At 45.5% G+C, this 23,287-nt stretch overlaps 1 protein-coding gene across 5 annotated transcripts in view; it reads left to right on the top strand.

The window, feature by feature from the left end:
* BEND2 (BEN domain containing 2) overlaps positions 1-23,287 on the top strand; it is a 354,255-nt gene that overhangs the window by 192,456 nt on the left and 138,512 nt on the right. For all 5 annotated transcript variants that reach the window (XM_085622663.1, XM_085622661.1, XM_085622664.1 and 2 more), the window contains one exon: positions 8,028-8,102. In XM_085622663.1, the coding sequence (XP_085478789.1) occupies positions 8,028-8,102 (75 nt within the window). The remainder of the gene's footprint in view (positions 1-8,027; positions 8,103-23,287) is intronic.

The following is a 23,287-nucleotide window of genomic DNA, read 5'->3' as shown; positions in this document are numbered from 1 at the left end:
GCTTGGAGGTAAGTCATGTAAGGAGTACCTGTTACCTGGGTACCCCAGCATCAAAGGAATGTAATTTAACTTACTAATATGAAGTGGTGTGGGAAGTTGGGAACCTGTGCCACATAGGAATGCATGTCCAAGGGGATGGAGGGGGACACTTGGTAAAGATTCACTGAAGGTTTCAGAGGATGGGCCTCCCTTCTTTCCTGCATAGCTTTCAGGCAGAAGGCTTTCTTCAGCTTCGCTTTAGTTATCAACCTACAACTGACTGGATTTTCGTAAAGTTCTTAACAGCCCAGTGCCCCTAAGGTGGTTTTTACATAATGCAGCCATTTAATTTGATCAACGTGATCCAGCTTTAGACAATCACTCAGGATGTTTTGGTTCAATTTTACAGTCTCTCTCCTCCAGATGGAATGCCACAACACATTTGGAGCTAAACAAATCACGTAATAGATAAATGGGGCCCCCAATTCTGTATGGCAATTGTGGTTGGAACATGTCCGCGGGAGGAGAGTAATCTTTTGTAAAATCTGTCCTCAATACACTACAGAGTATCAACATGGGCCATTCCCCAAATCCCTGCCCCATAAGTGGCCACTGATACTGCTTTGGCCTTAAACACCTTCAGGACTTCTGGGGTTGATTTAGACCCCAGTTTTTTTAATAAAGCAGAAAATCGCCCTTATGCTTTTTTCAAAGGAGAGGCCTCTGTTTGCTACCATGCTATTCCATGTTAAGTTAAGTAACAGATCCCCAAACACGGAAAGGTATGGACCACCTCCAGCCTGCGTGCTTCTATGTGAAATGATGGCTGTTTCTTTAGCCTTTTGCCTGCCACTAATTATTTGTGTTTTTGCGTTATTATCTCTGAGGTCCATTTGCTTCATGAAGCTGGTATAGGCATCAGTTAGGTTGTACGTGAGTAATTAATAGAATTATGCGACAATGGAGAACTAAATTATGCAGCATGTCTGACCAAATGGTGCAAGATGAGGTAAAGGATGGGTTGAAGCATTCTTATGTCACTATTTTGACAATTTAAGACAATGTTTTATGCTCTTAATGGTAAATTGAAAGCCCTTTTAATGCCTCATCTCAACAATCAACATTTGAAAGGTGTCTAAACAAACTCAAAACTCTCTTTATTTGAATTTTTTTTTTTTTTGAAACCGTTTATTACAAAGTTCAAAGAATATACAAAGATGGGCCTACAACCTTCAGGCCGGCCGCTAGCAAACAAGAGGAGCATATGATACACACAGTAGAACGCATGCTGCGGCAAAGGGAAACGTACAGGAGTTAGCAGCGTTGATGGCCACACCATCCGGACCCCACATAACGGTTTCTTTTTAACATAAATAACAACAAAAAATCAAACCACAAGGCAACCCATAATCGAAAACAGCAGCATGTGCTCCCCTAGAAGGGGGACCCTACCGATCCATAGGAGTATCAAGGGGGGGAGAAGGTCAGGACAGGGACTGGGTGGACTCCGTGCCCGGTACCGGAGAGCTAAACCGGCTAAGGGGACGGGGCAGGCGATGGATCAGGCAATAACGGCGGGGCACAGATTCCCCCGCGGTAGGCGTTCCAGGGGCCCCATACTTTCACCCATGTCCCAGGCTTACCTCTCGCTACATACACCACCTTTTCCCCAAACATGCACCAGTCCATATTTTCCTTCCAGGCCGAAACAGTCGGGGACCTCTGGGAACCCCACAGTTGAGCAATATCGCGCTTGGCCACCATATATCCCAGAGTCACCCACCACGTCTGTGGCGCCGAGTAGTCGGTTGGTTCCCACACGTTCAACAAGCATCTCCTCGCTTCGGGCAATAGCGACACACGCGTAACCACCCGCAGGACCTCATGCACACCACGCCAGAATCGCTCCACCTCTGGGCACTCCCACAAAATATGAAGAAAGGTCCCCAAAGAACCACACCCACGCTTACACAACCCGTCCACAGCATAGCCCATACGCAATAGCCTTGGCCCCGTTATGTAGACCCTATGGAGTATCTTGAGCTGGACGAAGCGAAGGCGGGCCGGTATGGCCACCTCTTTCGGGGAGGCCACCGCAGAGACCCAGTCCTCGTCGTCCAGCTCCAATCCATCGGCAACCCAAGCCTCACGAAGATTAGTCAGCAATCCCGAGCGGTCATTAATCAGTTTTTTATAGATTAATGAGATCGTGCTTTCCGGTACATGTCCATCCAGCACTCTATCCTCCAGAGGGGAGTACTCCGGGATGGAGGCGACGTCCGGGAAGGCGGAGCATAGTGCATGACGGATCTGCATATACCGAAAGTACTCCCTGTCCTGCAACTGGAATTCCGTCTGCAGCATCTCGAACGTTTTGAATCCCCCCCTCGTCCAGAGATCCCCCACCCTGCTGATGCCTATCATGTCCCACTTCTCGAAGCCCTTCGAGGTCCACAGGGAGCCCAACTGCTCAGATGCGTATAGTGGTGACGCCCGGGTCAAACGATCCTTCCACCCCATCGCTACATTAGCCGCGTGCCACACTCGTACCATGACCCGCGTGGGGCCCGTCAGACGTGCGTCGATCGAGCCGGAGTAGAGCGCTCGATTATAGTCACCACCCGGCAGTAGCATCTTGTCCATTTCAAAGGCCGGGTTTAGGGCGGGCCCGTATAGGCCGTGATTAATCGCAGCCAGCTGGGAGGCCCAATAATTCCGTTTAATATCCGGGAGGGCAATCCCCCCGTCATACCACGGGAGCGTCAGCTTTGCCAGGGCGATACGCGGTCTCCCGTCCCAGAACAGGCGGCGTTGCAAACTCTCCACCTCGCGGAAGTAGCGCGCCGGGACGAGGTCCATTGTATTCTGCAGAGCGTACAGGAAACGCGGCAGCGACATCATCTTAAACAATGCCGCCCGGCCGAGCGGCGAGAGCGGCAAACGCCGCCAACGCGCGACATCCTCCTTCAGACGCTGGAGGGGGGGAAGCAAGTTCCGATCATACCGGGCCTCCGCGTCCAGGGTAATGAAGACACCCAGGTACCTAAATCCCTGCGGGGCGATCTGGATAGGACAGCCCCGCGGAAGGATAGGAGCCTCCCCAGAGAGAACATACACGCACGATTTAGCCCAGTTGATGACAAGGCCGGAGTTACGACCAAATGAATGCAATACATCAACCAGTACTATCAGTGATTTACGTGGGGAAGCCAGGTACAGGAGAATATCATCAGCGTATAGAGATACGCGGTCCTCATACTCGGGGGTCCAGCGGAGACCACGAATAGAAGGTTCCCACCGCAGCCACTCCGCCAGGGGCTCCAAGGCAAGCGCAAAAAGGAGCGTCGATAACGGGCAGCCCTGCCGCGTGCCCCTGCCCAACTCAAACGGAGCCGACACTCTACCGTTCACAACCACCTGCGCCAGTGGGCCAGAGTACAACAATTTAACCCAGCTAATAAACCCTGGGCCAAACCCAAATTTCGCGAGCGTCGCCCAAATATATGGCCATTCAAGTGTGTCAAACGCCATAGTAGCGTCCAAGGACGCCAAGATGGCCGGCACCCCATGCAAACGCCGCAGGTTAAGCGCTGTGTTGCGATGGGGAATAAAGCCGGACTGGTCCTGGTGGACCAAGTCACACACTACGCCGACCAGCCGATTGGCCAACACCTTGGCGAGAATTTTGGGCTCCGCATTCAATAACGAAATGGGTCGATAGGACGTGACCCGGTCCCGTGGCCTCCCCTCCTTGTGGATAACCACGATGGTAGCCAGACGCTGGTCTAGCGGGAGGGAACCCACCGAGTGGGCCGCAAGGAACATAGCACGGAGATGCGGCGCCAGCGTATCCGGTCGCAGTTTATACAACTCGATGGGAAGACCATTAGGACCCATGGCCTTGCCGGAAGCGACCGAGCGTATGGCGAGGGCAATTTCTTCGGAGGTTGGAGCGGCGTCCAATGACACTCTGTCCTCCTCCGAAAGGAAAGGCAGCGCAATATCTCTGAGCAGGGCATGGGAATCCTCTTCAGAGCGGGAAGACACCGGGGAATACACCCCATGGAAATAGTCCGCGAAGCAGGAGACAATTTTCTCCGGTTCAGTGACACACACACCATTCGTTTTCTCAATCAACGGGACAACTCGACTCGCTCTCTCCTTTTTGTCCAGCCACGCAATTAATTTACGAGCCTTATCACCCACATCATACAGTCTCCCCTGTTGCTCTCTACTGAGGCCCCTGGCCGCCTCCGTGACGAGGGCCTTATAGGCCGCTTGCTTGAGTTGGAGAACATGTAATTTGTCATCCGTCACCCCACATTCTAGATCACCCTCCAACTCGGTTATCTCAGCTTCAACACGGGTCACCTCCTCCCGCTCGCGCCTCCGGGAGTGGGAAATAAGGGACAGGGCCTCTCCTCGGAGTACTGTCTTAAACGCCTCCCACAGTGAGACCGCCGATGACACAGACCCCACATTCTCGTCAAAATAGCGCTTAAGGGATTTAATCAGCTCTGCGCGAATGGTGGGGTCACGCAGGTACCAGGGATGGATCGGGACCACCCTACCCTCTCCCCTCGGCAAAATATCAAAGTGCAACAAGAGCGGGGAGTGGTCCGAAATACCCCGTGCCAAATGGCGCACCTCTCCCACCCTCCCCACATAAGCCGCTGGGACCAGGACATAATCTAGCCGTGAGAGACTACCATGAGCCCCTGAATGGAAGGTGTACTGTAGCTGCGTGGGATGTTTTAAACGCCAACAATCCACCAGCCCCAGGGTATCCAAGAGGCCAGATAACCACGCTTGGGCCCGGGGGAGATCCCTAGGGGGGTGACGATCCACAGTTCCGGAAACTACAGCATTAAAATCCCCCCCCACCACTAGAATCCCCTCCGGAAGGCCAAGGAGGAGGCGACCCAGGTCCGCAAAGGTGGTCGTCTGCAGCCCCGGCGGGACATATACTGACACAAAAACGACCACTCTGCCCTCCATTCTGCCCACCAAAACCGTGTAACGTCCCCTATCGTCATGGCGCACCTCATCAATCTCCAACGGGAGCGAGTTTTTAACCATAATGCCCACACCCCTTGAACCAGACGTGAAGCCCGAATGGGCCACGAGGCGGTAGCCCCGTCGATTCATAGCGCAAAAGGAATTGCCAATGAGGTGCGTCTCCTGCAGGAAAACTATATCGGGCGAAATTCGCTTCAAGAACTGCAGGACCACACCTCGCTTTATCCTGTCCCCCAGTCCATTAACATTCCAGGACAACAAACTCAGTCCCCTACCCCCCATCATAAACAGAAGTCATCACTCGTCCCCCAGAGAGCACTGTAGAGATAACACAATGATACGTTTGCCTTGTGGTGTAAACGAACAACAACCCACCCCAACCCACCCACTCCAACAAAACTCCCCCCTCCCTGCACCCCTGCATGAGCCCGGACAGCCCCCCCAACTTGCAGTGTGCCTGTCGCCCCTATAGAATGAAACTAACTAGACCCCCTAGAGGAGGAAAGAGTACCCCTCCTAGACCCCACACAACCTCCATGGGAGGGGAATGTACAAAGACAGACGCTTGATCGAAAATAGCATCGTATTCGTCCAGAGTGAGGCCCAATATTGACCCCTCAGTCCCGATCCAGTGGGCCGTCTCCTCCCGCCGCCCCCCCCCCGCCATCCCGATCACGATCCCCAGACAGAGTGTCCAGCCAGTCCCCGGCCGCTTCGGGACGATCAAAAAAGTGCGTGCGACCATCCACCTCCACTCGCAGCTTGGCCGGGAAGAGCATGGCATATTTTAAGTTCAGGTCCCGAAGTCGGCGTTTGACGCCCAGGAAGCTCAGTCTCTGCTTCTGGACCGCTTGGGTGAAATCAGGGTAAAAGTTCACCTCCATATTTTCCAGCTTAACCGGCCCGTGTAGTCTGGAGGCTTGCAGGATCGCGTCTCTGTCCCGAAAGTTAAAAATCCGGGCAATGAGAGGTCGCGGAGGGGCTCCGACCTTCGGCCTTCCCCCGGGAACTCTGTGGGCCCTCTCCACGGCAAAAAATTTACTCAGTCCCCGAGGCTGGAGATGGGTAGCGATCAGGTCCTCCACAAATAGATCCGCCGCCGCTTCCTCCCGTCCCTCGGGTACTCCGATGATGCGGATGTTGTTCCTCCGGGCCCGACTCTCGGAATCCTCAAGGCGTCGATCCATAAGTGCACTCTCCTGAGTAAGCCGGCGCACCTCCGTTTGTAGTGCCGCCACCTCAGTCGTAAGGCCCGATGCGGTTTGGGCCAAAGAATCAACTCGGTCGTTGGTCTTGGAAAGATCGGCCCTCACCAGGCCAACATCCACAAGGACCGCGTCGATCTTCTGTGCCAGGGTGTCGAACCGCTGGCCCACCGAGGCCTTCATCTCGGAAATGGCGCCCATGACGTCGTGGAGAGTCAGATCCGTGGGCAAGTCCGGGGCATCAGAAGGGCCCTCAGGGGACTTGTGCGGTCCGCCGGGAGATCCCCTCTGGAGGGTATAGCGGTCCATGCTGTTGGCCTGATGGACGGTGCCACGCCGGGTCGACTTGGCCTTTGACCGATCTCCATCTTGTTTCGTGGCCATCGCCGCTGGTCCCACAATCGCACCAGCAACGCCGTAGAAGGCAGGCAATCAGGGCCACGAGCTCCGGGGGGGCCACCCCAGATCGGCGGGGTGGGTCACAGCCGGCAGGCAGGCAGGGTCCCCCAGCGAGGCCACACCAACACAAAAAGCTCCGCGATCACACTTGCAGAGACGGTGCGAAAGCGAAAGCGAAAGTGCGGGGTACGCGACGCGCCAGGCCCGGCCCGCCGTTGTTGTTCACTTTGTCACTGGGTCACCCCCCAACGCAAATCCGTGGTCCGGCGAGGAGAAGGCCGCAAACTTCAATCGGTGCTCACTCCAGCACTCGAGGTCCGATTTGAGAACGGAAAACGGGTACCACCTCAGCTCAGGTTCACCAACACAGTCCCCTCAACCGAGGCAGGATGAATTCAGGATAGACGTAGGAGGTTGCGGAGGTCCTCGGGAGCCTCGCACCTACACGGCCATCTTGGTTGCGCGCTCCTTTATTTGAATTTTAAAGACAATCATAAAAGCTACACATAAAAAGTCTGAGAACATATATGACAATCAGAAATAACAATATAAAAGTAGATAGATTAAAAATCAAGACTTTTCTGGGAAAAAAATACCTACTGCTGACTCTTAAACAAACATCGCTACTTGGCAGCAATTGTAAAAACCTGAGGGCGACCCTACATTGTTTAAAATAGTGGGATTTAAATAAGGCGAGTAAATAGCGAGACCTAAAAGATTTATGCAGTGTGCAAAATATAAAGTGGAATAAAGATTGGGTGGAAACATTGTCACATGCACATTCCTTGTCTGTTAAACTGCCTGAATAACCTTGCGAAAAACACAACATATGACATATAATGCCCGTCCTGAATTTTGTCAGTTGATCTCTCCCAATTGTTGCTCACATATGTCAAATTAGGCTCTGGACCAACATTGGTTTTCAAAACAGAATAGTTCTAAACAAGTGATTTTCTCAGTTCAAGACCTTCCCTTTCCTCACAACATTTATCCAGAAACAATTGTTTCACACTGATCTTTCCAGCCTTACATATAGATAATGTATTGTGAAACAAACAAATTTTATTCAAAGTAATAAAAATACGCTTAACATAAGCTAATTTGGGATATCCAAGCCCTGAAAGGTGACTAGTTAAGTATCTGACATAACCGTGTGCCGCAGCTTTAATAACTTTTGATCCGTTTGAGCAAGAAACATTTTAATCTTAATTTTAAAAATTATGCTGCACTGTTGGATAATGTGGTGAGTGACGCAAATACAATTGTATGTAATAGAGCTCATGGAGAACATGGTGCTCTTCGTAACAAATAAGCACTTTGAATATGAAAGTGCATTTTTATGCCAGCCTTGTGTAAGAATTTTAACTTGTATTTCTTTCGTATAAATCGGTATTTAATTTTTGCTTGACTTTCTCTTTGTGATAGGCAAGTGTTGTGTCTGAAGCGTCCTACAGTGGTGACCAACAGAGAACTCTGGCAGAGGTTCTCAACTATTGTCAGGTACGGAGAAGTTTTAATACATAATTCTGTACCCAGTTAGCCTAATACAAGTGCCAGTGAGATAGCTGAATGAGATTAACTCTTGCTCTTGAGATATGTGTGTGTGTAACCTACAGGTTGCAGGTTCCAATTCTGGCTTGTCCAGCTCAGCAATTTGATTAAAAAAACAAAATACCATTTAATTGAATAATAATAGCTTCTGCTGTCTTCAGTGACCTTACTCATATTGCCTCTATTACTAGATAATTTTGTCATTTTTAGTTTCTTTGTATTGTTTCTTTGACCTAACAATTTCAGTGAGTTTAGAAACCAATTCTCTAATTAATTTCCCTTGCTGCTGTCTCTGTAAGCAGCATCCCTGAAAACCCAAAGTTCAACTGGTCTAACAATACGATATCCCCTATTTCGTCGGCATCCAGATTTAAACACTTCTGTTGCTAAGACCACATACACCAAATTGACTTTCAGTACAAAAACTCATTGCTAAATCCCTTTTGGACAGAGTTCAGATCTAGCCAATCCCAGCTTCGCAGCTCGCCAGAGAGTAGGTGTGTGGCTTACAACAAAAACAAATCCACAGCACTATACATGATAGTATGAAAAAAGACCGAAATAAGCACAGAAATTAGTTTCCTCGCACCTCTCTGATCTTAATTAACTGAAAACACATAGTCTACATTTGAGAGAGAAATTGGACATGCTTCTTCTCACAGTCTTCGCACAGTCTTAACAGCGACATCCTTCATATGTTATGAAAACATACAGCCTGATTTTAGCCACGAAAAAAACCCATACTTTTTTCTGTAGAAAGTTTGATGGCGTCTGCAGCCCCTCCCACAATCTGATCACTATCTTAAGTAGATGCTTCAATCTTTGCAGTATCACAGACCGAGTCATTTTCTTTTCTGACTGGTACAGCACCATCCTCTTTATCTTCTTATCCTGGATCACCAATACCCATAACAAAATCCTACCAACAAGTCACCATTGATAACTTACTGTCATCCTGTTCCACTTATCAAACACATGCCAGATCCATGAATTTACAAGTCGTCCAAAAAAGTGTCCATACCCTTCATTTGCATGTAATCTGCTTCCTGTGCCTGGGACTCCTGTGCCACCTGTCTGCGAAATCCTCACTCCATGCCCTAGCTATTCAGACATGCAAAATACTGTCTTTTTTGTGTAACTCTTTAAAAGTAATTATTCTTACACTCAAAAACTCCTATTAGACCCTTCAAGCAAAGGTTTCTGTCCAGTATTCACCCTGCCAAATGTATGCAAGATTCTATGGAAGCTGTTGCCTTGCAGCTCCAACACTGTTTAATATTGAACAATCTCTCCTCAACAGCTTCCAATTAAGCTTCTTCCTATCAATGATATTGGTGAAAGAGTGAGAGGTGACTAACTTGACCTGTCAGTTCTCTTTGACCCTATTAACTAAATGGTTCTGCTCCAGATCCTCATGCACCTTATGAGCAATGTTCCCTCTAATTTTTTCCCTCTATGTGCGGCACTGAAGGGTCTCTGTGCTCTACTGCCAAGGCTTTGTGCACCAGCTCATCGTGCAAGTGATTTCTTTTCTCAGATACATGACATTCTGAGAGGGCAAGGAGCCCCCTGAGTGTAAAATTGCAGCGCTTGAGGTACCTTGTTTAAGAGGAGGGGCATATTAAAGAGCCAGAAAAACACTTTTTCTGTTGATTTTAAAATAGTTCAAGATGAACATATGTCTCCATTCAAAAATGTTCTGTGTTGTTATGCTGAACATTCTGGATACAGTCAAAAGAAACTTGTTTTTCATATATATTACTTGCTACGACTGTTTTACATTTTTGTTGATCCATTAATAATAAAACCTAAAATTACCCAATTCAGTGGTGGTGATTTTATCAATCTTTAATAGATGAAGTGGTGAGTGAGCCATGGCAGGTTTTGACCCTGTTGCTTGTATATTAAGTTTAGATTTCAGTAAGGCATGCTTAGCTTACCAAGCGACTTCAATAGGTTTAAAAATTGGTTTTGGTTTATGATGCCATGCTTTCATCCAGCAAAAGGCTATTTCAAGATAATGAGAAAGAAATAGCAAACTTGAACAATTCAATATACACTGAACTTATTATTTATTATTATTATTATTATTATTTTATAGAACTTATAATGCGCAACAGCTACCCACAGTGGGTTTCCCGGCGCCAGGGATAGACTAAAGAAGAAAGAGAAAACACAATACCATGTCGGCACCAGTTAAAACAACAAAAAGGCTATTAAAAGAGCAAGGTCTTCAGTTTTTTTCGGAAACCAAACAAGTTGGCTTCCAACTTGAGGGCAGTAGGCAATGTGTTCCAAAATTTGGGTCCCAGATAGGGAAAGGACCGACCACCCATTCTAACAAGTTTAAATCTTGGGACAACAAAATCGCCATTTGCCGAAGATCGTAGCAAGCGGGTAGGTTTATAGGCTTGAACAAGACTCTTTAAGTATTTTGGGGCCACGCCATGTTTGATCTTGAAAAGATAGCACAGGGCTTTAAATTTTATGCGACTAGGGATTCTCAACCAATGCAGGTCGCGGAGAGCCTGTGCCACCGAGGATCTCCGTGGTAATTTGCAGAGGAGTCGTGCCGCCGAGTTTTGTACCACCTGGAGTTTATTTAAGGTAGAAACATCGGCGCCAAAATAGAGAACATTACCGTAATCAAGGCGAGATATGACTAACGCTTGTACGACAGTTCTCTGAGTGGAGTGAGGAAGCATCCACAAAATTTTCTGCAGCCATCTTAAGATGGCAAAACAAGTGGAGGCAACCTTGGTGGCTTGCTGTCTCATGGATAACTTGTCATCTATAAGAAAACCAAGGTTGCGGACTACAGAGACCGGTTGTGGAAGGGGTCCCATATTACTTGGCCAGTGCTGAGGGCCCCATAACTCTTTGTTCTTTCCCAGAATGACGACCTCCGTCTTGTCGCCATTCAACTTAAGGAGATGCATTTGCATCCATTCGGCGACACGCGATAATCCATTTTTCAGAACAGAGTCACGGTTGCCTTCACTGCTGGAAAGAGAAAAGACAATCTGTGTGTCATCGGCGTATGAAAAGATTGTCAACCCGGCGTCCTCGGCGATAGTAGCCAGGGGTCTAACATAGATGTTAAATAGTAGAGGACTAAGTATAGACCCCTGGGGGACGCCATGTGCCGATAAACAGATGGCTGAGGAGGCTTTCGTCGAAAAGACTTGAAAGGTGCGCTCACTCAAAAATGAGGCAATCCAGGCAAGTGCAGGGCCATCCACTCCTAGGGACCGGAGGGAATTTAAAAGAATAGAATGGGACACGGTATCGAAGGCCGCACTCAAATCCAATAGGATGAGTGCAGATGTTTCCCCTCGATCAATACCGTGCCGCAGCCTCTCCGTAACCCCAAGGAGAGCGGTCTCAGTAGAATAGTGTGCTCGAAAGCCGGATTGAGAAGGATGTAAAAATTCCGAACTTTCCACTAGTTGATTTAACTGAGAATTGATATGTCTTTCCAGTACCTTTGAGAAGAAAGGCAACAAGGATATGGGTCTAAAATTGGACAAGTTCAAAGTGTCCGCACCGGCCTTCTTTAAGAGAGGGACAACCATTGCATGCTTCCATTCTGGTAACACATAAGACTCAGACAGGGACGCATTAAGAAGTCTCATTAGGACCCGGCGGGGTTCGAGATCTAATGACTTTAGAACTCTTACTGGAATTAGGTCACGGGGGGATCCGGATCTAACACTATTCAAACAGGTAAGAAAGGAGATATCATCAAACGGCTGCCAGTTAGTAACCTTCCGCAGAGGGGAAGATAATTCAGGCACGCTCAATTGTGTCAAGTGAGGGTCCGTTGCTGTCAAGGGAGAACTCATAGAGTCATATATGCGTTCAACCTTGGCCACAAAAAACTCAGCGATGGCTATACATTGATCTTCCTCCAAAGCTGGAGGGATCGGGGCAGCGTCTGCTCCTGTTAGCTTTTTTACGACAGAGAAAAGAGTACGTGGGCAATACTGAGCTTGCGTCACTGTACTCACAGTGTAAGAAGCCCTGGCTTTTTTACATTGGGAATGATACCCCTTAAGGGCTTCTTTGTATTCCGCCTTAGAAGAGGCAGAGTAGGAATGCCTCCATTTCCTTTCAAGCACCTTGCACTTGGCTCTTAGGATCTTCAGATCTTCCGAGAACCAAGGTGCAGGAGGTTGATGTAATCTAGTGCGTTTAGGTGTTAAAGGCAGTAGAGTAGTTATAGCACTCATGAGCCAGTGAGATATTGCCGTATTAAGCTCTGAAACAGAAGCATCCGTGTCAGGACAAGTATTGGAGAGATACTGATTGAACTCTACAATATCAAGCCTTCCCCACTGATGAATCAGTTCATTCTTACCACGGCTACCCTTGGCTGGACTCTTAAAAAGGGACAGGGAGAAATGAACCGCGAAGTGGTCAGACCACTCCAGCGGACGAGCACTCTGAGAACAATCAAATTGTAAATTTGAAAAAATAGGGTCCAACAAGTGACCGGCAGAATGAGTGGGCCCAGAGTTCCGAAGTGATACATTTAAGGCTTCAAGATCATTTAAAAAGTGCGTACTAAGAGTACAGTGAGGATCTTCAAGGTGTAAGTTGAGATCACCTAAAATGGTAAAATTATTATATTATATGTTATATTATATGTTTACCACAAAGTGACATAGTAATAGATGCCAACATGTGATTACTTTGGAGAGCTTGCTTCATATCTGACCCTAGAAGTGATATCCTGGGTCTATCACAATTACCCAGAAAATTAGTTAAGCCCTCTTTCATGGAACTCATTTCTAAAACCAACTGAAGGCAATGGGATCTGAGATGGTGCATCACATCTCTTCAGTTGTGTGGTTTTCACAAGCCTGCAAAGAGTGCTATTCAAAGTGAGCAAATGATGCAGTCCCTTGCCCCTTTACCAGGGAACACTCACAAGTAGCTGAAGGAGAAAAGTGTGAAAAGTCTCAGACTGGATTCCTACGCCAGGCTGTCATTGGTAACCCATGAGAGTGGACGGAGAACGTTAAATGGAAGGCGAATCTGTATTCCTTAGTCAGATTTATGTGATGTCATACCACATGTTTTAATGTGATTTCAAACCTATACAGATCTACTGTGAAGGAGATGAGCTGAGCTCCTACAACTTCACAGGCACGAGGTCTCAAAGACCCCCAGAGGGCCATGATCTAGTTAGGGTTCATTCTACAGTGTCACTTTTTTCAGTTAAGGTGAAATCTGAAATACAGTACAAATCCCTTGATGAAATCATGGTAAGAGACATAAAGGAAGGACGAGCAGCAAGACTTTAGGAGAACATCCACAATCCTTTGTATGACTCGAGATAAGAGGGAACATGCAAGGAGATTAGAGCAGGTGACTTCGTAATGTTTGCCAAATGAAGAAATATAGTTATTTACCCCCAAATACTAACATTTGAATGCCTTTTTATGGTAATACTAACATTCAATATAGCCACACAAAGTTTCAATAAAGAAACACAAATTCTTTTGAAAGAGCATTTATTTTTTATCATCTGGGGTAATTCATTATTGATTTTGGTTGTGAAGATATTATAGCCTTTTTGTTTTAAGTTTTAAGCGCTGCTTCGAAGTAAAGGGCAAAAGTGGCCATGGGGACTATAGTCACAAAAAACAGGTAGATTTACAAATGTCTTCTGCCCTGTCACCTCCTGTTAGGCAAGAGATCAGTGATATTTATTAGTAAATTAATTTGCAGTTAATGACTTGTTTACATTGCATAGTGTTATTCCCAATGGGCAGGGTTTTAAGATGTCAGTAAGATGTGTTTAATTCAGAGGCAGGTAGGCAACAAAACCACCAGTTCTGTTTCCTACCTGCCTCTGAGCTAAACACATCTTACTGAAAGTCATAGACGTCAATTTACCAAAATGTCAGGCGCAGCCGAAGTGACATCACACACCGTTTGAGCTTTACTTTCACTCAAACACACATATTCACCAATACACACACTCTCTCTTACATATGCACACCCTCGCCCACAAGAACGCACAGAACATACATTAAAAAACATTTTTTACGTACCTCAGCTGCAAGATAGGGTCATATTCTAGCTAATTGTACTCCATTTTTATACCACACTAATAGTGAAAATATATTATTCACTATTACTGTAATAAAAAAAACTGACTGAAAACATGGAAAGTGGTGCCTTAACCAGCATCCATAAGGATGAGCTGCCCCTGTGTTCCTGGCACTGACTTTGCCACCTCTGAAGTCAGGAGTCGCAAAGGCAGTGCCAGTCGTTACATAAGGCAAGCCAGGTGTCGCAGCTGCGACCCCTTCATGATGTCCATACTGAAAGTGAGATGAAATAAAATGTGTGCCGGAGTGGGGAGGTCTGAAGATAAAGGGATGCTACCAAAAAGCGTAAGTAAGATTCCATTCCAAAATGCATTGCCTCTGTAATTAAGGATCTGGGTTAAAACATGTAAAGCAAAACCCTGTGCTTCAGAGAGTGTGCCACCTGACCAGCATTTGGGTGCTACTGAGGTTTCTGTTATTGCCTTTTGGATCAACAACATACACCTAGAACAAGCTAGAACTATTGTCATCGCTTGCTGGCAGCATCTGACAACAATAATTTTTTTCTGCATAATTAGAATGAAAATATTTCATTTATGAAAATATTAGACTGAATTAAACATTACTCATGTCTGTGAAAGGGGTAGTCATCTTCATAGTGTCTTGTTCACTCCTGTTCTTCTTTTCACACTACTTTCCTCTATAGTCTCCCAGTCTGTTAGTCTTTCACATAAAATGGAGATTACAATAACCAATAACGTGACCATTGCCCTCTGCACTTTACAAAGTGGCCGAGGGCGATTATCATGTAGTGTGCAACTACAGATCTGTCAATCGTGCCCAGTCATTAACATGTATCCACAAGTTGAGCTCACCCAGACATGTAGATGGCACTCAGAGCACAGTATGCAATATACAAGATCTGTGTGTTGCATTAAGAAAGTACAGAAGCACACCTGAGAAAGCAAGTACACCAAGGGAATGCAAGATTAAATAAAACAGTGTAAACTGGAAAGCATCACTAACCCGTTTCTACAAAGTTGCTTGTCAAAGAGCATTGCATCAACAAATAAGCACATTCAGTTATGTTTCTGAAGTTCTTTTTCAGACACCGCCTCGTTATATATTGGTCACATGTAGAACACATTAATTTAGGAGCTGGTTTGCGCTACCTTATACAGCAGCTGCAGACCCTCAACAGTAGAACCTGTAATCAGACAGCGTCGGGATCAAGGGGTCAAAAGTTGCAGCAGCATGTCATTAATTCTCGAAATGCGGTCCCCCGGATTCTAATAAAACATGAAAAGGAACCTGTTTCCTTAAAACAGGAAAAATAAAGACAAACTTATGATGTATCTTTATGTGCGCGCTCTAAGCCTCATACTGCTGGCATGAAAAGGGTGGCTGGGCGGGCGCGCAGGCGCGCATTTTAGGGGGAACACTGCTTATGAGGCTGGCAGGAAAAGTGCAAACCTGAGTCCACTCTTTCTGCAAGACCCAGCTCAGGCCCTATTGATCTGTCATTATTGATTTAAACAGTGTCCTTTTATTCAAAATGTGTGTCCTCCCACAGTGCACTGCAGGGGCGGCTGGTGACGTTTGAAAGTGGTGAGGTGTATAATGATTGGCATACTGCACCGCAGCGAGCATAGCAGGATAGCCAGCGATACCGAACAACCTAAGGGGAGTTCGGGGTTGGTGGGGTTCTCCCCCCGAGTAAATTTAAAAAAAAGAGTGGACAAATGGTGCATTTTCAAGCAAATTTGAGAAAGCAGAAAGGTTAATAAAGCAATTGTGAAAGTGCAGTTATCACATTAATAAAGAGATGTCGTATAACATAGGTAGCTGCTTATTCAAGCTTTCTTTCACCCCATAGTCCAGCAGGGTCTTGATACAAGACAGATAAGAGAAAAAGCAGTGTGGTCCTCGACCAAGAGAAAAAGCAGTGTGGTCCTCGACCAGGAAGACACTCATATTTCGTTGGTGAGAAGTCAAAAGATTGGTCAAATTGAAAACCTGAAATGCAATACACAATCCAACAATTTGCAAGTACATATCATCTATGTTCATCAAGCCATGTTTTACCCATGATTGGAATTGTGAATTACCTAATAAACTGAGCCACTGCAATCAAAAGCAGAGGGCCTCCTCAAAAAGTATGCCCTTAAGAGAGTTCTCTCATCTCATGTCCTCTCTATATTTTCTCTGGAAGTTGAAAAATCATCACAGTCTACTGCACAAACCTGAACCCTTCTGCATATTCCAACACCAGAACTCATTCTTGGCCATTTAGTTTGGAGCCATTCATACCAGGAATACAGAAAATACCTTTAAATAGAGTAGAAGGTATTCCAAAACAAGGAGTGCTGAAATGTTGCTAAAGATAAGATGTACACACTAAGTACTATGGCCAAGAGCACGTAATGTTCAGTCAACGATAGGCTTAGGAAAAACCAACCATTCTGAGAGCACCTACATTCAAGATCCTTCACCTGAGACTATGTGTTCCCAAAGATGTAGCGATATGTTAACAGTTGTACGTAGACTTAAGGCCTTCCAACTGATGTACAAGGTGAAGGATCTTGACTGTAGGTGCTCTCAGAATGGTTGGTTATTCCTAAGCCTATTGTTGACTCTTTCTTCCCCTCTCCCTTTGTCCTCTACACTGTCTCTATCTGTGCTTTTTTCCCTCACTTGCATTTGTCTATTTCATCACCTAGAGTTCAGTTACTTTACTTTTTCTCTCCTGGCATCCTCTTTCTATGCTACTTTTCTTTATTTGTTTCTGACTTTACTTTCTCTTTATTTACATATGTGCTTCGTTTACTTTCTCTGTTGCTCTCCTTCAGATGATTTCTTTTTCTGTCTTGCATTCAATATTGCTCTTTTTCTTTCTTCCCACCTTTCTTGCCATCACACCTGTCCCATCTCTTTCTCACTACCCTTTCTTTCACTTCACTTTCTTCATCCCATCTTTACTATTCTCTCTTTCCCTTACTTCTAGTTACCCCTTCTTTGTTTTTGTTTCCCTCTTCCCTTCTCTTTCTGTTCCTTTTCTTTCACAACTTTCTCATTTACACCCCCTTCCTCCATCTATTTCTCTTTACCTTTTTCTTTCCTTCGCCCTTCTTTCCCACCATAGTCCATTTCTTTGCTTACTTCCTTGTGCATGTATTCCTCCCTACCTCCTTTATTTACCGATGTTCTCCCTCCAGTTTATCTGTCACCCCTTCCCTCCTCCATCTTATCCCAACCTCACTTCTTCCCTTGTCCCTCTCATCTCCTTTTTGCTCTCCCCTTCTGATGTGTCCTCGCCTTCTTCTTTACCTATAGCTCTCGCCGTCTCGCTTTGCTTTCCCTCTCTTCAGCAGTTTTAATTTTCCAGGCAGTGCTCTGCGCCGGGTCAATCACAAACATTGTTCTTCCCTATTGTCACGGCAGCCCTCGCGCCCAGGCAGTGGGCTGCAGACCCAATCAGCTGTTCTATGGATTAACCATCCTTGTTTACTGCTTCGAACAATGGATCAACTAAATGGCTTTATGTTAATGAAGGAGCTTTTTCACGTTCATTTTTCTTTGCCAGGCCCTGAAAGCCTCTGGCAGGTGCTGCAAGCCGCATTTTTTAAAAGCACAGCTAACTGTTCTTTCATCTTCCCGGGCACTGGGGGCTCCCACAGAAGTGCCCACTGCAAGTGTGGCGAGCAGCACTGACAAAACAGCAACATTGGGGTTATGCACAAACATTTGCAATGCATTCCCCGCCATAACTGCTCAAGTAAACATAGAGGCGTAAGTGGCACAATTTGGATTATAAAGGAGCTAAACCATATCTTGTGGGGGGAAAGCGTCAGGGATTTATCCTCATGAAAAGATATTTTCCACATTGAAAAAGAGAGGAAAATAAATGTGTGTTTGTGCTATTTTTTGAGCGCGGATTATCAGCTCTGCAGGTAATTAGGCGTCGGACACACAATTCCGATTTTCTGAATTCCACTGAAAACTGGTGCACAAATTAAAATCTCCAACATTGTGTTGCAATCCCAATCTTTAGAAAATCAGCGTGGATGAGCGTTTGCAACATGGATGATGGGAAGAGAACACTGCAAACATTTTCAACTACGCAAGAAAAGCCACAAGGTGGCGCTCGTGATGTTTAGTTACACACAATGTTTGAATCACCTACACATGAGAAATGTTTCATCAGTTTCCCATATCTTGTTGAACACGTAATGTAGCGTATTCACCACTAATCACAATGCCACGTTCCCTAAAATGCACAAGATGCAGTGTTCCTGCGTCAACATAATTTCTACTATTTTAATGGTGCATTATTGTAGAGTGTGTATCACACCTTTGTCGGTCGCAAAATACTCTCAAGTCAGAATAAAACTATCACGCGAGGAAGTAACTATTCTTATATTGCACAAAACCGAGGGAGATATTAAGCCAATACAGAAAGTACTATGGGCTTTGCGGGCCAAAAAGAACGTTAGGTCTTTCATGAAAGTGTGACGACAAGTAAATACAGTCGCGGCTCGTAGGGGTTGGGGTGTCGCGGGGGGTGAGGGCCGGGGTGGAGGGGGGGAGTTTTAAAATAAAATAAAAATCCTACCTGAGCAGGTTCACGCCGCCTCGGGTCCGTTGGCGCCTACAGGAACGGAACAGCCGCATCACTGCTGGCAAGTGGGTGGCAACCCCTCTCAGCCAGGATTGACTTAGGGCACGGTTACTCTCCGCCCGCCTGCCCATTAGGAGACCGAGGTTTGTGCCTTTGCTCAACCCTCGCTCTCCTAATGGGCCTGCGCCAGCCTGTGTAGCCACTAGTGTGCATGACTGGGCACGGCGGAAAAATTCGCCGACCTTCCCCACTCATGCGCACTTGTGCAGTGTGCTGCTGCATGCCCCTGGTGACGGTCTGACTGACAATGCCTGTCAGTCAACATGACGCCGGACCGCCCACCCCCTTCAGACTCTGAAGGCGGTGGGCGGTCCGACGTCATGCTGACTGACATGATTGTTCGTTCTCCCTCGGCGTCTCTGAACTTAAGTAAATTGAGAGTTTACTTAAGTTCAGAGACGCCGAGGGAGCTGCGGGTGAGGGGGCAACGCCCCAATGGACGTACCGCAGCTGGTGCACTGTGTAGTGCAGCCGGCCTCTCTTGATTCAGTATGCAGTCAACATCCATCTAGACCTCATCAGATGGGCAGAGGGCATTCAACCACTAATGGATTGCTTCAGTATTGTCATAAAATGACAAAGTGCCTCTCCAATTACACATTCAAGCCAGAGGTAATGATAGTGGACACTAAAGCCTAACCTGCTTAGGATCAAGTCTTCATTTAATATTCCACTTGTTTTGTAAACAGATTAGCCCATAGGCAAAATCCCGAGGTTTCTCTTCTACTTGCATGTGACAAAAGGCCTGCCCATGTTCACACAATTTAATTACTGAACAAACATAAGCCCCACTTCCCATCTCCAAATACATGAAAATAGCCAACAAGAGCCTATTTGCATTGTTTCACCATCAAATTTCAGGTATTCTAAATCTGTTTCCATTCATGAAACCGTAGAAAACTCTCAATGTTACACTGCACATTGCCTGAAACATACTAACCAAAAACGCACCCATGTCTACCCATTCAGATCTTACAAATGGTTTCTTGTACTAGCTCCTACTCTAGGACCACAAATTGAAAATTTCTTTCTGCGTCTATAGTGTATTTACCTATTTGTTGCACCTCTCTCTCTGTCTTCCCTGTACTTTAAAATGTTCTACCATGCAGGAACAGAAACAAGGTATCTGTTTTACTTTACATCGTTAATAAATGAACAACTACTAATGCAGAAATGTGGATAATGGGTCCTGTTTGTATTTGGACATGTTGATACTTATTCTCCCGAGTCTGTTACCAACGTGAATAAAGTATCATCTCTGTTCAAAGAATGTTAATCGCAGGACCTTTCTCTCCATACTCTTGCAATATTTATGGCTATCCTGTAGGCGTTAATAAACAGGTTAAGCATTAAATACTACAATCTGAATATTCCGGGTCTTTTTGTATAAAATGTTCTTGTGTTGTTTAGTTTTTTTATCAGCCCTCACCCACTCTGACATATGCAATTAGAGTGCACCAGAAATTCTTAGAGAATGATGTAATAGTGAGATACTATTCTCCAAAACCGTATCCTCTGACTAGCTGCTCCTAGAACTTGCTCTTTCTGTTGACAAGGTGTGTGAAAGTGAGTTAGTGAGCATTACCAATTCTATAGTGAACTCTGCAAAGCCATTGTCTCATACATAAAAAGACTGGACCTGATCCCTGCACCTGCGGGCTGAGACAAATCCAGATTCCTTAAGGGGATACAAGGTGATATTAACTTTGTAGGGTTTTAGACTTTTGGTCTTTCGGTGCATGGTTCTGCGGAATGAAGGAGGAAATTCCTACTTTTTGGAAACATCAGAAACTCTTTTGTGCTATTGGGCAGACAGTATTGCATTTGGTGCTGAGATAGTAGTGTGAGCAAACGGTGCCCAAAGAAGTAAACATCTGTTGTTGCCTGGCATCAGCAGGAAAGTAAACACTGTTTCTTTGGCCAAGGTCTGAGGCCAAGTTATAGCTGTGTGCCAGCATGGAAGATGTATATGGATGAGCATAGTATATCTTTCAAGAGAGTAAGCCAGTGTTGCCTACATTAATCACTTAACAGTCTAGGTATGATCCAGCTAGGGACGAAGTAATGGAAGAGGAAATAATAGCAAGAGATATGCAGGAAAGCACACTGCTGAGAAGGCACAAGCAAGCACAAACACGGATTATGGTAATGGAACGCAGAACATATTGAGTGATGACAGCTCTGTTGATGAGTAAAGAATGAAGCACCATCGTCTGGTGCCACACTCCTATCAAGTTATTTTGGAGAAGGAGCTGTGTGGTTGGGAGGTACTCCTCTTTCAGATGGAACTGCAACTGTTCACTGCCAGATGTCCAGAAGCCTCCCTCTAATGCTTACGCAGTGATGCAGGAAAGCACATTGCTGAGAAGGCACAAGCAAGCACAAACAGGGATTATGGTAATGGAATGCAGAACATATTGAGTGATGACAGCTCTGTTGATGAGTAAAGAATGAAGCACCATTGTCTGGTGCCACACTCCTATCAAGTTATTTTGGAGAAGGTTGGGAGGTACTCCTCTTTCAGATGGAACTGCAACTGTTCACTGCCAGATGTCCAGAAGCCTCCCTCTAATGCTTATGAAGTGATGCTTAACCATTTATGCACATTCATCACAGTTATATATACTTTTTCCAGTCTCTGTAGTCTGGTTTAGTTGTAGTCCAATAGAGACTGTGGGATCTCTGGAACCTTTGGCACCACTGAGGAAACAGGAGATCGAGAGATTCTGCATTGGATACGAAGGATGATGTAGTGCCGTCACTTGTACTCAGACCATGAAGCTGCTGCTAGGAGATACGGGTAAGGGTCCCTTGGATCTGGATTTAGAAGATTGGTGCACAAGGGTTGCCCTGAACATATCCGTGGCTGAAGTTACAGACTGGTCAGTGAAAATACATAATGCAAGAAGAAAAGGCTAGCCTATGAGACTGAAAGACACAGAAGCAAGTATGTATAAGATAGGGATGCTGTGCTGACCTAAGCTCTAAAATCCGGTGTTTTAGTTCAACAGAAACAGGTTTAGCAAGATCCCCCAGCACAAGCAAGTACACTCAATACAAATTATGTAATATCAATGTAGACAGTCTTTGTTTTCTTATTTTTCTTATTTTAATTCTTGTCCTTTGTTCAGTTGTTAGGTTCCTTAGCCAACACGTGTTTCATCGCGAAATGGGTACAATAATCCACGACTTCTTCAGGGCTAAGAGAATTGCACAGAAAATAAACACTATAGCGTGTGATTTGAACTCAGATCACAATGAATTGACTCATAGTGACTTTGGTGATAACTTTTGCTACCTTATATTAATTATAATGAAATCATATAATGAAAACCCATGTGCATGGTTTCGTTATTATAATTCTTAGTTGTCAAACAGCCGTAGAGTCCAGCTTTAAAAAGGAATCAAAACAAAAGCCTTTGGTGTGCTTGTGCACTGATATACTAAAATCGTATTTGAGTGAAAAGCAAACATAAATGTACCCTATATGATCCCAATATTTGTGCAAAGAGTACAATCAACACTGTGCCTATATGATGAGAAGGGGAAGAAAAGCGTACCTATGTCTTCTCGGTGTAAACCTAGTATCAGAAGGATAATATGAGTTAGTATGGAAATCTCGCCTTGGGACAGATTTCTTTCTGAGGAGGATAGCTATGTTATTTAGTATTAAGAGCAAATACGTTCCTTTCGGTTGTATTTCTGTCCCAAAAGTAGTAGTAATCCAGATCTAATTATATTGTGTCCTTATGCTATTCCTAGTACTGGAGTGCCTCATGTAATAAAGTGGGGAAAATGAGCCCAAATATCATGTGTACCTGTGTAAAGATACATAAATAACCAAGTCAAAAAATCATTTTAAATCTAATTCAACTAGTTAGTAAAATCAGCAAAAATCACCATCAGCTGCTTACCGGAACTGTGGTCCCATAAAACAAAAGTAAATTATGACCAGATTCAGGTGTCCTTAAATTTAGAAGTAATGCCCCGTGTCCCGAGTGCAGGAAATGTTTCTCGTGTAATGCCGGTCCTGTCGAGGAGAAGTAAAAAAGGTGCTGTGTCAAAGGAATATATCGGCCTCGACAAAGTCCGTGTAAAAAAAATCAATCAATGCCCACCCAGTGTCCATGAGTCTCTTACCTGTACGTGTGTTTTGGAGCAAGCACCAGAGGCGAGTACTGGTGTCTCTCGGCTTGGCAACTAAAAGCTCACTTTGCGGCAAATGATGCGCAAGGAAAGAGGACTCTGAAAAGGAGTTCCAATTCTGACCACAAAGTGTGCGCCATATTTAAGAAACAGACAAATCCATTTCTTTGTATATGTCAATTAGATTGGAAGTATAAATAATTGAACTATCACTCAAAACAAGTTTGTATATCAAACGAGCGTGCCAT

This window comes from Triturus cristatus, chromosome 8 (assembly GCF_964204655.1).
Source record: "Triturus cristatus chromosome 8, aTriCri1.1, whole genome shotgun sequence".
Lineage (NCBI taxonomy): Eukaryota > Metazoa > Chordata > Amphibia > Caudata > Salamandridae > Triturus > Triturus cristatus.
Note: the sequence above shows the minus strand (reverse complement) of the source record. Positions and strands in the feature narration are given on the sequence as shown.